Source organism: Schistocerca gregaria, chromosome 6 (assembly GCF_023897955.1).
Source record: "Schistocerca gregaria isolate iqSchGreg1 chromosome 6, iqSchGreg1.2, whole genome shotgun sequence".
Lineage (NCBI taxonomy): Eukaryota > Metazoa > Arthropoda > Insecta > Orthoptera > Acrididae > Schistocerca > Schistocerca gregaria.
The window spans coordinates 406,324,521-406,340,666 of NC_064925.1; the positions used below are offsets into that span (position 1 = coordinate 406,324,521).

Genomic DNA, 16,146 nt, shown 5'->3' on the forward strand with positions numbered 1-16,146 from the left:
ACACAAGCCCATGAGGTATCTGCTGAATCATTATCGACGCTATAGCCTCAGAACACCTCACTAGAGGATCCCAAACTTCTACTTAGTTCAATGTATCGCGGTTATAACAATATTTTGTCATGGTGATGTAAAGTGTGATTTAGCGGAATTGGTAAATGGAGAAGACGCAGCTAAGCAACAAGCTAAGTGGAAGCAGATTTTATAACTTTAAGCCTAATAAAGGCTCCTGGAATATTAACGGTATTCAAGTGAGTAGTGCGTGGGTAGCTCAGTTGGTAGAGCACTTGCCCGCGAAAGGCCAACCTAAGAACTTGTACCTACGTCATGGCATCGTAGCTATCGATACCACACAACTCCCACCTGAAACGGCGCACCATCCTCGAGTAGTGCTTCCGACGGCGGGTGGAGTGACTCAGGGGCGGAACAACTGAGGGGGGAGGTGGGGGCAGCAGAACTGCCAGGGATTGCTGCCCATCCGCAACCCCGAATTGCTCCCGAGGGGAAAAAGAAAACGCACCACGCAAAACCTAATCAGGGCCGCGCACCGCCACTGTGTATGCTCGGATGAGGAGGTGGAGCAACGATCTCCATGGGTGACGGCGGTGGCGCCGGCGATGGCGTGACGGCAGCCTCAGCGTCCATCGGTTCTGGCACCGCGGAGGAACACGGTGGCGACGACGGCGATGGCGGTGGCCGGAGGTGGGGCTGTGGCGCTGGCGAGAGGCGCCCGTCCAGTGCAGGAGACTGGACCGGCAGCGACGGCGACGGCAGGAGCGCCCGCGGAGGAGGCGAGAGCGGCGGAGGCGCCGTCGGTGGAGTTGTGGGCTGAAGCAGTGGAGCCACGAAGCTTCCAAACCTGCCGGAAAACAACCATCGGCAGAAAACCGAGGAAAGCACAAATGGATCTGGTTCCAGTGGTGTCTCTTGACAGTGCTGGGGGGACCAGAAATGACAAATAAGACAGGCAAGACGACGAAGAATGCGCCTCTGTTCCCAGCGCTGCCTGCCAGAGAAAACGCGATACAACGCCAAATCCTGCGGCGCCAAGCCAGACCAATGCGAAGCAGTGGGAGCGCGCTGTAGTGGGTGCAATAGCTACAGGAGCGACCGATGGGCACAGCCATGTAGCAATTCCACTGGGGAACAGGTGCCGCGCAGCTGGGAGCGATGTGAAGCAAGGAAAGTCCATAGTGCGCGCTCGTGAGTGTGTGGAACGCAACTAGCTCATCTGCGATTTAAATGTACGCACAAAGCATTCAGCCTCACCGTTCGACTGGGGGTGGAACGGGGCTGAGATCAGATGGTAAATGCCATTAGCAGAACAGAACGCTTCAAACTGAGGACACAAATTGGGGGCCGTTGTAGGAAACAATAACTTCAGGAAGGCCCTCAATGTAGAACATAGATGTGAAAGGCCGAACAGTACTGGCAGATTAGTAGAAGACATAGCACAACAAAAGTTGTTGTACGCATCAATAACCGTCAACCAGCGGGTGTCCCAGAAAGGACCCGCAAAATCAACATGAATGCACTGCCAAGGCGCAGTAGGAGTCGGCCACGCAAAGAAGCGCTGGCGGGGAGCAGATTGATGCTCCGCGCAAGAGCGACAATTAGCAAGCAAATTCTCAATGTGTTTATCAATGCAGACCCAAGTGCAGTGACAATGCGCTAATTGCTTCGTCCGCACTATACCCCAATGACCAGCGTGCAGCAATCGGAGGATTTCCGACTGTAACGAACGAGGTACAACCACACGAGACTGATCATTGTCAGTTCCTAACGAGGTAACACCGTGGTGTACAGACAAGTTGTGACGTTGCGCAAAGTAACGTCGAACAAGTGGATCACGAATCTGCATAGCACATGGAGGCCATTGAGTACGAATATACTGAAAAAGAATCTGCAGGGAAGCATCGGCGGCTGTCGCAGCAGCAAAGCGACGAAAACCCACCGGAAAACCATCAGCTAATTCCTTATCTTGCCAATCAATAAATATGAATGACAATTCGGAAGAATCAAACACTTCGTCAGGACCCATAGGTAGACGAGACAAAGCATCAGCATTGCCATGCTGGGTTGTAGGCCAAAACTAAAATTTCGTAATTTTAGTTAGACGAAACAAAGACCAACGAGGCAACTTTTGTACTGTACGAGCTGGAACTGGCTTTGACGGGTGGAACAACGACGTCAAAGGCTTATGTTCGGTGACCAAATAGAACTTGCGGCCGTACAAAAAAATCATGAAACTGTCGCTCCATATACAATAGCTAAAACTTCTTTCTCGATTTGAGAATAGTTTTGCTGGGCAGAATTGAGTAACTTAGATGCGAAAGCGATCGGGCGATCGACAGAATAAATGCGGTGCGAGAGGACGGCTCTGATGCCGTGAGAAGATGCATCGACAGCCAAAATTGGTTTGGAGGGATCAAAAGGAATCAAACAGAAATCACTCAACAAAGCAAATTTTAGCTTAAAAAAAGCAGTGTCACATTCCGAAGACCAAACAAAAGGAACGTTCTTACATATACAGTCATGACATTCTGAATGATCAGCTTTTAAATCTGCGTGCGCAATGATTGTTTATTATTCACTTCTCCCCACTGCATCCGCTTTCTACACTCCTGGAAATGGAAAAAAGAACACATTGACACCGGTGTGTCAGACCCACCATACTTGCTCCGGACACTGCGAGAGGGCTGTACAAGCAATGATCACACGCACGGCACAGCGGACACACCAGGAACGGCGGTGTTGGCCGTCGAATGGCGCTAGCTGCGCAGCATTTGTGCACCGTCGCCGTCAGTGTCAGCCAGTTTGCCGTGGCATACGGAGCTCCAGCGCAGTCTTTAACACTGGTAGCATGCCGCGACAGCGTGGACGTGAACCGTATGTGCAGTTGACGGACTTTGAGCGAGGGCATATAGTGGGCATGCGGGAGGCCAGGTGGACGTACCGCCGAATTGCTCAACACGTGGGGCGTGAGGTCTCCACAGTACATCGATGTTGTCGCCAGTGGTCGGCGGAAGGTGCACGTGCCCGTCGACCTGGGACCGGACCGCAGCGACACACGGATGCACGCCAAGACCGTAGGATCCTACGCAGTGCCGTAGGGGGCCGCACCGCCACTTCCCAGCAAATTAGGGACACTGTTGCTCCTGGGGTATCGGCGAGGACCATTCGCAACCGTCTCCATGAAGCTGGGCTACGGTCCCGCACACCGTTAGGCCGTCTTCCGCTCACGCCCCAACATCGTGCAGCCCGCCTCCAGTGGTGTCGCGACAGGCCTGAATGGAGGGACGAATGGAGACGTGTCGTCTTCAGCGATGAGAGTCGCTTCTGCCTTGGTGCCAATGATGGTCGTATGCGTGTTTGGCGCCGTGCAGGTGAGCGCCACAATCAGGACTGCATGCGACCGAGGCACACAGGGCCAACACCCGGCATCATGGTGTGGGGAGCGATCTCCTACACTGGCCGTACACCTCTGGTGATCGTCGAGGGGACACTGAATAGTGCACGGTACATCCAAACCGTCATCGAACCCATCGTTCTACCATTCCTAGACCGGCAAGGCAACTTGCTGTTCCAACAGGACAATGCACATCCGCATGTATCCCGTGCCACCCAACGTGCTCTAGAAGGTGTAAGTCAACTACCCTGGCCAACATGATCTCCGGATCTGTCCCCCATTGAGCATGTTTGGGAGTGGATGAAGCGTCGTCTCACGCGGTCTGCACGTCCAGCACGAACGCTGGTCCAACTGAGGCGCCAAGTGGAAATGGCATGGCAAGCCGTTCCACAGAACTACATCCAGCATCTCTACGATCGTCTCCATGGGAGAATAGCAGCCTGCATTGCTGCGAAAGGTGGATATACACTGTACTAGTGCCGACATTGTGCATGCTCTGTTGCCTGTGTCTATGTGCCTGTGGTTCTGTCAGTGTGATCATGTGATGTATCTGACCCCAGGAATGTGTCAATAAAGTTTCCCCTTCCTGGGACAATGAATTCACGGTGTTTTTATTTCAATTTCCAGTAGTGTACTAAGTACTAATTATTTTATAATAGAATGACGACCAGTGGCAGCCTATTCGCGGGATGTTTAAGGGTGGGGGGGGGGGGGGAGTAGGACGTCAAAAGGGCCGACTTGGAGCAGGAGAGGCATCTCAGGACATTTTAATTTCCAGTGTCTATACGATTACAAATAAATTCGTAAAACTTTGACAGCATCACCAGGAATGATTCATGATTCACACCCATTGCAGTGGAAGTTCGAAAATATAACAAAATAAATTTTTCTACGTGTGAAATTTCATCAATTTTTCACTTACTAATGGCTGCATTTGTTGCTATAGGTACACTTTTCTTCATAAGCTAGAGAGATTCTTCGATGAATTTTGCACAGCATACATACCACACTCACATGTGTATCAAACCCTAGAATTTATTTAATTTATGTTTATAACAAAACACAAATTTTATAGTTAATCACCTCAATTTTACCACAGTTTTTAATAGATTTGAAAAATTCTAGAGTTTCATACACCTTTAAGTATGGTTTGTATGGTGTGCAAAATTCATCGAAGAATCTCTCTCACTTATGAAGAAAAGTGTACCTATTGCAACAAACGCCGCCATTAGTAAATGAAAAAAATGATGAAATTTCACACGTAAAAAAAATTACTTCGTTATGTTTTAGGACTTCCACTGCTATGAATGTGAATTCTGAATCTTTCCTGGTCATGCTGACAAAGTTTTATGAATTTATTTGGAAAAGTATAGACACTGGAAATTGAAATGTCCTGTGGTGCCTCTCCTGCTCCAAGTCGGCGCGTTTGACGTCCTACCCTCCTTAAGGCGAGGGAGAGGAGACACGTCTGTCCAATGTAAAATCATAAGGCTAGAAAGGGAGCCGCGGCTGCCGTTGAGAGTTGTATGTTCAAGCTGGAGAAGCTAGGTAAGGTACCACTGCTGCAGGGATGCCCAGGAAGCGTGACACCCTGTAACGAATGTTGTGGAAAGGACGGAGCATAGAGAAACATAACCATTAGTTTAAGCTGTTAAAGAACGCCGGGGATGGTTCCCTGTCAGGAAACGCGTCCGACATGAAATTACTATAGAAAACTGTTCATTGTGCAGTGTGTATATTTACTGTCATTATACACGGTATAATAGTTCATGTACCGTATGTAAATTACGGTGGAACAGTTTCGTCTTTTATAGTGTATGTACAGATCGATGCAATGTTCCTTCAGACATACATGCATGTCAGAAGGAACACACACTGTTAACGATTGACAGTCGTATTAAATTGTGAAATGCATTCGCAAAATTCAGAATTCGGTTGTACTCTGGCTGTACAATTTACTAGCAATATATGAAAATTTGTACCTGACACGGACTCGAACACGGTATTCGCGCCTTACGCGAACGCTCGTCTTAACCACTTTGGCTATCCTTGCAAGACTCACGGCCAGACTCAAACTTCCGTATGTTCCAGCGTCTACGGCCCATAGTGTTCGCATACAATTCGTACTATTGCCACTTGGTGCCTTGCTTTGGCATGAAATACGGTAGGGCAGTGTCGGTATTTTTACAGTGTCTATATATTTCGATGCAATGTTCCTTCGGATACACATACGTGTTCCTCCTCTTCTTCTTCTTGAAAATCCAAAGGGCTCTGAGCACTATAGGACTTAACTTCTGTGGTCATCAGTCCCCTAGAACTTAGAACTACATAAACCTAACTAACCTAAGGACATCACACACATCCATGGCCGAGGCAGGATTCGAACCTGGGACCATAGCAGCTTCCTCTTCTTCTTCGTCTTCTTCTTCTCCTTCTTCTTCTTATTCTCTTTCTTCCGTTTTTTTCCTTTATTGAGTTTCGATACCCGCCAAAGGGGGCGGGCTGGCAGCACCTTAGTACGCCGCTCTTCAGCCTACAGAAAAAATGTAGACAATAAATACAAAAAGCAGGCGATAAACTCTGTGACTTAAATGGTAAAATGGCGGAAAATTGTGGAACATAAAACATAAAACAAAGGTTTCGTGATGCAAATAAAATACACAGGAAGCAGACAGGTAAAATAATAGACAGACAATTAAAAAACATGACGACATTCTGGTTTCTGTTCGCAAGGGATATAAAAATCACACCCAGCGACAGCATGATTTCTGTTCGCAAGACTTCGGAAAGATGCACAACACTGAACCCTCACTTGAACACTGCACTAAAAAGTTGGTATAAATGTGACACACCACAGCTGAGGGCAGGCAGGGGAGAACCTGGACAGATGATGGGAAAGAAAAGGGCGGAAGGAGCTGACAGAGGACAAGGACTCATAAGAGGGGGGGGGGGGGCTAGGCAGACGTGAGACTGAGTGAGGAAAGCAGAGGAGGGGAATGCAAAAGGACTCAGGGGAGAGGGGGTAGAAGGTAGGCAGAGAGAGAGTAAGTGGGGAAAAACAAGATGTAAGGGGTGAGGGGGAGATCAAGCCCAGGGAAAGGACATAGGAATGGAGAGGGAGATGAGGATCAGAGTTGATAGGAGGGATAAATGGAGGGAGAGAGGGCATCATCCGGGAGGGGGAGTTGACGGAAGCCACCTTGGGAAAGGACTTGTTCTGTCTATTATAGATAGTTATATAAATTAAAGTCCACCACATGGCTGCTTTCTGTATGTTTGGGCTAATCTCAGAAACTACTGTAGGCGCTTCGATACGGTTATCAACAAGAGATAGACTGATTCATGAGGAAGGTTTGTGTACACAGTTCATAAATAGTTTATGTAAATTGGCCGTATTATAACGAATTAAAGTGACCTGGCGCTGCAAAAACGATGACATTACCATCTAGTGGAGAATGAACACAAAGCTCAAGCACCAGACTGGTGCTAGGTACCGCTACCGAAAGTCTGCCACGAGGTACCGCCATGGCATTCTTTACTATCAGCTCAGAACGGAATGCGCTGGAGATCTGCACTGAATATGTTCTTTTTTTACCTTTATGCTCCTAACATGATTAATACATTTTTGTGGCTGCTCGAAGAGACTATATGTGCTTTGTGACTTAGCTGAGTGTTGGCGCTCGAAGAGTTTCCGAGAGCATATATCCTAGTTGTTACTTAGAGATGCAGTATTTTGGAGTACTGATGGCTTGAAATCAGTTGTTCGCTCTTTTAGTACTTTGGAGAGCCGCTAAATGGACGTCCCTGCTTCTACAAAGCGCGTAAATTGAAAAACATGTTACAGGCGGATTCACTTCCAGAACATTCGTTGTTGCAGCGAGCTTGCGTAGTTATCTCGACAGCAAAAGTTTATCGTAAGATGGGACTCAGTGTGGCTGATGAAGAACTTCTAAGGCTGCTTGAAGAATCTGGCTCCAAAATTGACGATAAAGATTTTGAAATCAATGCCAGTATTTCTGAAACGCACGGTGATCTGCTTGAATCCTCCGTCTTATAAACAGGAGCCACATAAAGAAGTCGGAAAAGTGTATGAATGCTGGGGGTCTGCACCAGCCACTGAGGCTCGACTGGAGAGTGTTAAAAAAGGAGAAACGCGTGTATTTCCTGGTAAGGACAGTATTACTCTCTAATTTTGTTACTGTTAGCACAATTTGTAAAATTTTTCGTGCTATACCACGATTCTTTCCTAGCACATACGTCACCAATATAGTGGTTCTTTGCTGTTGTTGTCACGTGTATCGCTACCACTAACTGCATTGTATCTCAAAATCGGTGTTATAAATATTAGCCTTTGTTTACTGATGCCACCGAGATATACGCATGGCACGATAGCTAATGACACAACATTACTTGCTGGCAATATTTATTTCATTATCAATTGCAAATCTGCTACTGATCAGACTGCGAAATATCGGTGCGCAATGCATCTGAAAATGAAAACACTTGGGGAATTACAGTCGCGACTAGAGATTCATCAACACAATCGCGTATCCTAACATGATTCCCAATTTGAAAACTCTTATAAACATAAAGTCCCACGCTGAGTTTTTCTGTCTAAACGTGGAGGCTGCTCTCAGGAACTACTGTACAGATCCTGATATGGTTTGTACTAAGAGCTATACTGATTCACGAAAAAAGTTTGTGCTTATAATTTATTGCCTCTATGCCAGAGAAGTCGTCCAATCATAGATACTTAGGGCTACCCATACGAAACCAGAGCGAGTTAGTAGTAAGTACGTGCAAGTACTACGTTTAGAACTATAAATCAAGAAAATGGCGTTTCTCAATACAAAAGTAATTATTAAGCCGAGTCCAAGGATTTTCAATTCCTGACATCTAAGATGATCTGCAACAATGAGTTCCAAATAGCCAATACCATAAAGAACCACAGAATAAAACTCCGAATGGATGACGTGCAACAGTTCCACTCCTAATTTGTTACATTATAATCACAAATATGGTATATTGATACAACAAATTAACACACAAAATATCATCTCCTATGAAGTGTGGTCGCATTCTGTCATATGACAAACTCTGTGCAGCTCGTAAATAACACGTCGCATTTTTCCCAGCTAACATTCAGTGAATCATATTGAAATTCGAACCTTGAAATATAGCGTACTGCAGACCATTTTTCCAAGCTTCGATTATCTTCTACTGAATTTATGGCACCATATTTCGGAAGTCTCGCTGCAGTTCATTAATATCCCGCTTGAGAATGTGCCGGTTAAATATGGTATGACAGATATTTTACTACGCCAGAAATCGTTACTGTCCTCTGCTGTATTTGAATAAGTACACTTCTGTCATTCAGACACAACCGCATTTTACATGAAGTACCTACCTTAGCCGAAGTGGAGTAACAAGGTTCCTGACAGTTCTCAGCGCTGTTGCGAACTTTCAACTGCTAAGCCCTAAAGGTTGCATGATAAAACAGTAACCGTCTATAGAGCTGTGACAACTCTGTTCTATAGAGACGTTTACGAAAACACGTTACGTTATTGGCTGATATAGGCCCGCAAAGTTGCCAAACCCAGCACCTGTCAGGGATCGACTTACGTCGACTCATCTGCAAACTTCTTTTGATTTTTATACCATCTCTCAAATGAGAGGAAAGGAATAACTTAATTTAAAGTGTCACTGTGGAGGTAAACATATAAAGAATGAAATGCAACATAAATGTTAAGAACATATGTTCAAACGAAACAATTTAGTAGATAGACTTAGATGGATGGAAGATAAAAAGTGTAATCTCAAAGCGAAAACTCACAAAAAAAACTTTCATCCTAGAAGCAAAAAAATTATTCTTGGATACTGACCGAATATAAGAGTGAAGAAGAACTGGGCCAAAAGTTACAAATTGTGCACAGTAGAAGTAGGCTCAGAGAGAAACAGAGTGCACAAAATCGGTGCATATAGTCTGCAAGGGTTCATTTCAACGTCAAGAATGCTACTACATGATAAGGGAGTGAGAGGGATAGAGATACTGGATCTGTGAGTGAATGAGCGAATAAGTGAGTGGGGGAGAGCAGATGTAGAAATGCAATAAAAGAGAAATACAATGACACTTAAATTCACAACGGAGATGACAGAAGAGGCAGTCACAAAAGTTGCATCAAAGCCAATGCTAGTGATTAAGTAATTTCTGTGGCAAGCATCAGATAGATAAATTCTAGAAATTTAGTTGAAAACAGAGCCTGCACAAAACTGTAGCTACTCATGTATCTTTATGTGGCTGTTATGGACCTGTAAGTTTGAGGACTTGACATGACTCTCAGGTGCTCTCAGGGATTTTCTTCGTGAACTGGTTCCATGCAATTTAGTCTTCTCTACAGCAGTTATACATTCCTTAGCACAGAGTAAGTATTCTCATATGGCCTGCTAATACTTTGTTGCCAGGTGATCATCTGCCTCAGATAGGGGTTCTTAGGAATAATAGTGAATTTATTCACATAAACGCTTTAGGAATTTTGGGGATCCTACGAGAACTACTGTCTCAATGTTCAACAAATACTGAAGTTCGTACAAGTAAACACTATGCAGTCCAATGTCAGAAAATGATAATGCTTTAGACAGTCATGTGCATCAACTTTACACTTTTTCAGGCTCATACGACTTTTATCTGAGTTACTAAACTCTCTTAAAAAGCATTGTTCAATGTTAAATTCTTAATATTCATATTTTAACTAAATTTTCAGTTTTGTCACTAACATGGTGTGGTATTAACGTGGAGGCGAATTGTGAAATATCAGCGGCAAAACAAATGCACCCTTGTGAGGAATGACACTCAGAAAACAACAGAACTAAAATGACCGACTCAACATCAAAGAAACTGTGTATTAAAGGAGTTACTCCGATAGAAGATAAATGTGCGTATATTCACACGATAAAAAGGGAGACTGCGACTTCATGGAAACGAAGTACGTCATGAAAATCACTTTTTTTTGTCATCGGTCTACTGACTGGTTTGATGCGGCCCACCACGAATTCCTTTCCTGTGCTAACCTCTTCACCTCAGAGTAGCACTTGCAACCGAACGTCCTCGATTATTTGCTTGACGTATTCGAATCTCTGTCTTCCTCTACAGTTTTTGCCCTCTACAGCTCCCTCTAGTACCATGGAAGTCATTCCCTGATGTCTTAGCAGATGTCCTATCGTCCTGTCCCTTCTCCTTATCAGTGTTTTCCTCTCCGATTCTGTGTAGAACCTCCTCATTCCTTTCCTTATCAGTCCACCTAATTTTCAACATTCGTCCACAGCACCACATCTCAAATGCTTCGATTCTCTTCTGTTCCGGTTTTCCCACAGTCCATGTTTCACTACCATACAATGCTGTACTCCAGACGTACATCCTCAGAAATTTCTTCCTCAAATTAAGGCCGGTGTTTGATATTAGTAGACTTCTCTTGGCCAGAAATGACTTTTTTGCCATAGCGAGTCTGCTTTTGATGTCCTCCTTGCTCCGTCCGTCATTGGTTATTTTACTGCCTAGGTAGCAAAATTCCTTAACTTCATTGACTTCGTGACCATCAATCCTGATGTTAAGTTTCTCGCTGTTCTCATTTCTACTACTTCTCATTACCTTCGTCTTTCTCTGATTTACTCTCAAAACATACTGTGTACTCAGTAGACTGTTCATTCCGTTCAGCAGATCATTTAATTCTTCTTCACTTTCACTCAGGATAGCAATGTCATCAGCGAATCGTATCATTGATATCCTCTCACCTTGCATTTTAATTCCACTCCTGAACCTTTCTTTTATTTCCATCATTGCTTCCTGGATGTACAGATTGAAGAGTAGGGGCGAAAGGCTACAGCGTTGTCTTACACCATTCTTAATACGAGCACTTCGTTCTTGATCGTCCACTCTTATTATTCCCTCTTCGTTGTTGTACATATTGTATATGACCCGTCTCTCCCTATAGCTTACCCCTACTTTTTTCAGAATCTCGAACAGCTTGCACCATTTTATATTGTCGAACGCTTTTTCCAGGTCGACAATTCCTATGGACGTGTCTTGATTTTCCTTTAGCCTTGCTTCCATTATTAGCCGTAACGTGAGATTTGCCTCTCTCGTGCCTTTACTTTTCCTAAAGCCAAACTGGTCGTCACATATCGCATTCTCAATTTTCTTTTCCATTCTTCTGTATATTATTCTTGTAAGCAGCTTCAATGCATGAGCTGTTAAGCTGATTGTGCGATAATTCTCGCACTTGTCAGCTCTTGCCGTCTTCGGAATTGTGTGGTTGATGCTTTTCCGAAAGTCAGATGGTACGTCGCCAGAATTATATATTCTACACACCAACGTGAATAGTCGTCTTGTTGCCACTTCCCCTAATGATTTTTGAAATTCTGATGGAATGTTATCTATCCCTTCTGCCTTATTTGACCGTAAGTCCTCCAAAGCTCTTTTAAATTCCGATTCTAATACTGGATCCCCTATCTCTTCTAAATCGACTCCTGTTTCTTCTTCTATCACATCAGGCAAATTTTCACCCTCATAGAGGCTTTCAATGTACACTCCTGGAAATTGAAATAACAACACCATGAATTCATTGTCCCAGTTAGGGGAAACTTTATTGACACATTCCTGGGGTCAGATACATCACACGATCACACTGACAGAACCACAGGCACATAGACACAGGCAACAGAGCATGCACAATGTCGGCACTAGTACAGTGTATATCCACCTTTCGCAGCAATGCAGGCTGCTATTCTACCATGGAGACGATCGTAGAGATGCTGGATGTAGTCCTGTGGAACGGCTTGCCATGCCATTTCCACCTGGCGCCTCAGTTGGACCAGCGTTCGTGCTGGACGTGCAGACCGCGTGAGACGACGCTTCATCCAGTCCCAAACATGCTCAATGGGGGACAGATCCGGAGATCTTGCTGGCCAGGGTAGTTGACTTACACCTTCTAGAGCACGTTGGGTGGCACGGGATACATGCGGACGTTCATTGTCCTGTTGGAACAGCAAATTCCCTTGCCGGTCTAGGAATGGTAGAACGATGGGTTCGATGACGGTTTGGATGTACCGTGCACTATTCAGTGTCCCCTCGACGATCACCAGAGGTGTACGGCCAGTGTAGGAGATCGCTCCCCACACCATGATGCCGGGTGTTGGCCCTGTGTGCCTCGGTCGTTTGCAGTCCTGATTGTGGCGCTCATCTGCACGGCGCCAAACACCCATATGACCATCATTGGCACCAAGGCAGAAGCGAATCTCATCGCTGAAGACGACACGTCTCCATTCGTCTCTCCATTCACGCCTGTCGCGACACCACTGGAGGCGGGCTGCACGATGTTGGGGCGTGAGCGGAAGACGGCCTAACGGTGTGCGGGACCGTAGCCCAGCTTCATGGAGACGGTTGCGAATGGTCCTCGCCGATACCCCAGGAGCAACAGTGTCCCTAATTTGCTGGGAAGTGGCGGTGCGGTCCCCTACGGCACTGCGTAGGATCCTACGGTCTTGGCGTGCATCCGTGCGTCCCTGCGGTCCGGTCCCAGGTCGACGGGCACGTGCACCTTCCGCCGACCACTGGCGACAACATCGATGTACTGTGGAGACCTCACGCCCCACGTGTTGAGCAATTCGGCGGTACGTCCACCCGGCCTCCCGCATGCCCACTATACGCCCTCGCTCAAAGTCCGTCAACTGCACATACGGTTCACGTCCACGCTGTTGCGGCATGCTACCAGTGTTAAAGACTGCGATGGAGCTCCGTATGCCACGGCAAACTGGCTGACACTGACGGCGGCGGTGCACAAATGTTGCGCAGCTAGCGCCATTCGAAGGCCAACACCGCGGTTCCTGGTGTGTCCGCTGAGCCGTGCGTGTGATCATTGCTTGTACAGCCTCCTCGCAGTGTCCGGAGCAAGTATGGTGGGTCTGACACACCGGTGTCAATGTGTTCTTTTTTCCATTTCTAGGAGTGTATTATTTCCACCTATCTGCTCTCTCCTCTGCATTTAACAGTGGAATTCCCGTTGCACTCTTAATGTTACCACCTTTGGTTCTAATGTCACCAAAGGTTGTTTTGACTTTCCTGTATGCTGAGTCTGTCCTTCCGACAAACATATCTTTCTCAATGTCTTCACATTTTTCCTGCAGCCATTTCGTCTTAGCTTCCCTGCACTTCCTATTCATTTCATTCCTCAGCGACTTGTAATTCTGTATTGCTGATTTTCCCGGAACATGTTTGTACTTCCTCCTTTCATCAATCAACTGAGGTATTTCTTCTGTTACCCATGGTTTCTTCGTAGCTACCTTCTTTGTACCTATGTTTTCCTTCCCAACTTCTGTGATGGCTCTTTTTAGAGACGTCCATTCCTCTTTAACTGTGCTGCCTATTGCGCTAATCCTTATTGCTGTATCTATAGCGTTAGATAACTTCAAATGTATCTCGTCATTCCTTAGAACTTCCGTATCCCACTTCTTTGCGTATTGATTCTTCCTGACTAATGTCTTGAACTTCAGCCTACTCTTCATCACTGCTATATTGTGATCTGAGTCTATATCTGCTCCTGGGTACGCCTTACAGTCCAGTATCTGATTTCGGAATCTCTGTCTGACCATGATGTAATCTAACTGAAATCTTCCCGTATCTCCCGGTCTTTTCCAAGTATACCTCCTCCTCTTGTGATTCGTGAACAGGGTATTCGGTATTACTACCTGAAACTTGTTACAGAACTCAATTAGTCTTTCTCCTCTTTCATTCCTTGTCCCAAGCCCATATTCTCCTGTAACCTTTTCTTCTACTCGTACCCCTACAACTGCATTCCAGTCGCCCATGGCTATTAGATTTTCGTTCCCCTTTACATACTGCATTACCCTTTCAATATCCTCATACACTTTCTCTATCTGTTCATCTTCATCTTGCGACGTCGGTATGTATACCTGAACTATCGTTGTCGGTGTTGGTCTGCTGTCGATCCTGATTAGAACAACCCGGTCACTGAACTGTACTGTTTACAGTAACACACCCTCTGCCCTACCTTCCTATTCAAAACGAATCCTACACCTCTTATACCATTTTCTGCTGCTGTTGATATTACCCGATAGTTATCTGACCAGAAATCCTTGTCTTCCTTCCACTTCACTTCACTATATCTAGATTGAGCCTTTGCATTTCCCTTTTCAGATTTTCTAGTTTCCCTACCACGTTCAAGCTTCTGACATTCCACGCCCCGACTCGTAGAACGTTATCATTTCCTTGATTATTCAATCTTTTTCTCATGGTAACCTACCCCTTGGCAGTCCCCTCCCGGAGATCCGAATGGGGGACTATTCCGGAATCTTTTGACAATGGAGAGATCATCATGACACTTCTTCAACTACAGGCCACATGTCCTGTGGATACACGTTACGTGAGATACACATACTGTGAGTAAATATGTGGTATTTAGTAGTCACCTGAGAAAAAGGCGAGAACGAGAAACCTATAATGGGTTTGACGCACACTTTTAGCTTGTACAGTGTAAATATGCGAAAATTCCTTAAGAATGGGAAGTAGCGAATGAAACAGGACGAGAGAAACTGGTGGAAATTCTTAATAATGAAGTTCTATTGAACTGAAAGGAAGAGTGGATGGTTGGAAAAATACTTCCATGTGTGATGAGCATTTGTGTATGGGAGAGAGAGAAAGAGGGGGAGGAGAGGGAGAGAGTCCACATAAAAATTAGGTGCTTCACGTCACTGTAATGAACTTATAATTGCGAATGTGATGGAAACGGGGAGGAGAGAGATTAACACATGGGATATCTGCCTAAGAAAACTCAAATTGTTATGTTCGTGCATACAAATGCAATTTCTTATCGGGCATGTTACTTTGGCGTCTTCATAAAATAACTATGAATAACTGAATGAATGAACGTGGTATGAGCAGACAGATGTGTTAAAGAGAGTGAATTGTAAACCTGAGACAAACACAAATGAATTTGTATTCAAAATTAGAACAAACCTGGATTGGTAATATATGCGAGAAGATATAGGACGAGAGTAAGATACAGACAGAGATACAGAATAATGCAACGGAAACGTAAGATATGATTAAAATGTAATTTGCATAAAACACTAAGGCAATCTAAAAACACAACAAATATGTGTAATTGAGGATATGTATAACAGGGAAGGACAGTCATAAAAGTGTAAGTAAACGGAAAAAAAATTTCTTGCAAACGTATAAAAAATTTAATTTTACTTATGTGATACAAGACGACGAATATGCCAAATGTTGAAGATAGAAAGAGTAAGAAAAGACATGAAATTTTATGTGTGTGTGTGTGTGTGAGACTGTGTATGAGATTGTGAAAGTGACGTCGAACCCAGGACATAGTTTTGGATAATATATATACGTGACACACACCAAGAACCCAGTTACACAGAATAGTAAGAACTAGAGAAGCTGCAACAAAATATACACCAGGTATTTCTGAAATTCTCTTGGCTGAAGCAGGATAACATTCTTGAGGGTGTCGTCTGACGTTCCGACTTCCAGAGCTCACTTATATGTATTGTGCATAAGAAGTTCCGGTGTATTCTTGGTAGTGCTTCTGGCTATAACAATCAGGTCATGATGTTTTCCCCAAACGAAAGAGAACTCTTTCGTCTCCTGATAATGCTAGGCCGAAGTCGAGAAGGACTCCTGAGGATAAGGTGAAATTTAGAATTTC

General features: G+C 45.0%; 1 protein-coding gene across 1 annotated transcript in view; it reads right to left on the bottom strand.

The window, feature by feature from the left end:
• Positions 1–531: 531 nt before the first annotated feature.
• The window catches only part of LOC126278897 (uncharacterized), a 52,904-nt gene continuing 37,289 nt past the window's right edge, over positions 532–16,146 (bottom strand). Inside the window, exon 2 of the mRNA XM_049979172.1 lies at positions 532–856. Coding sequence (XP_049835129.1) covers positions 532–856 — 325 coding nt within the window. The remainder of the gene's footprint in view (positions 857–16,146) is intronic.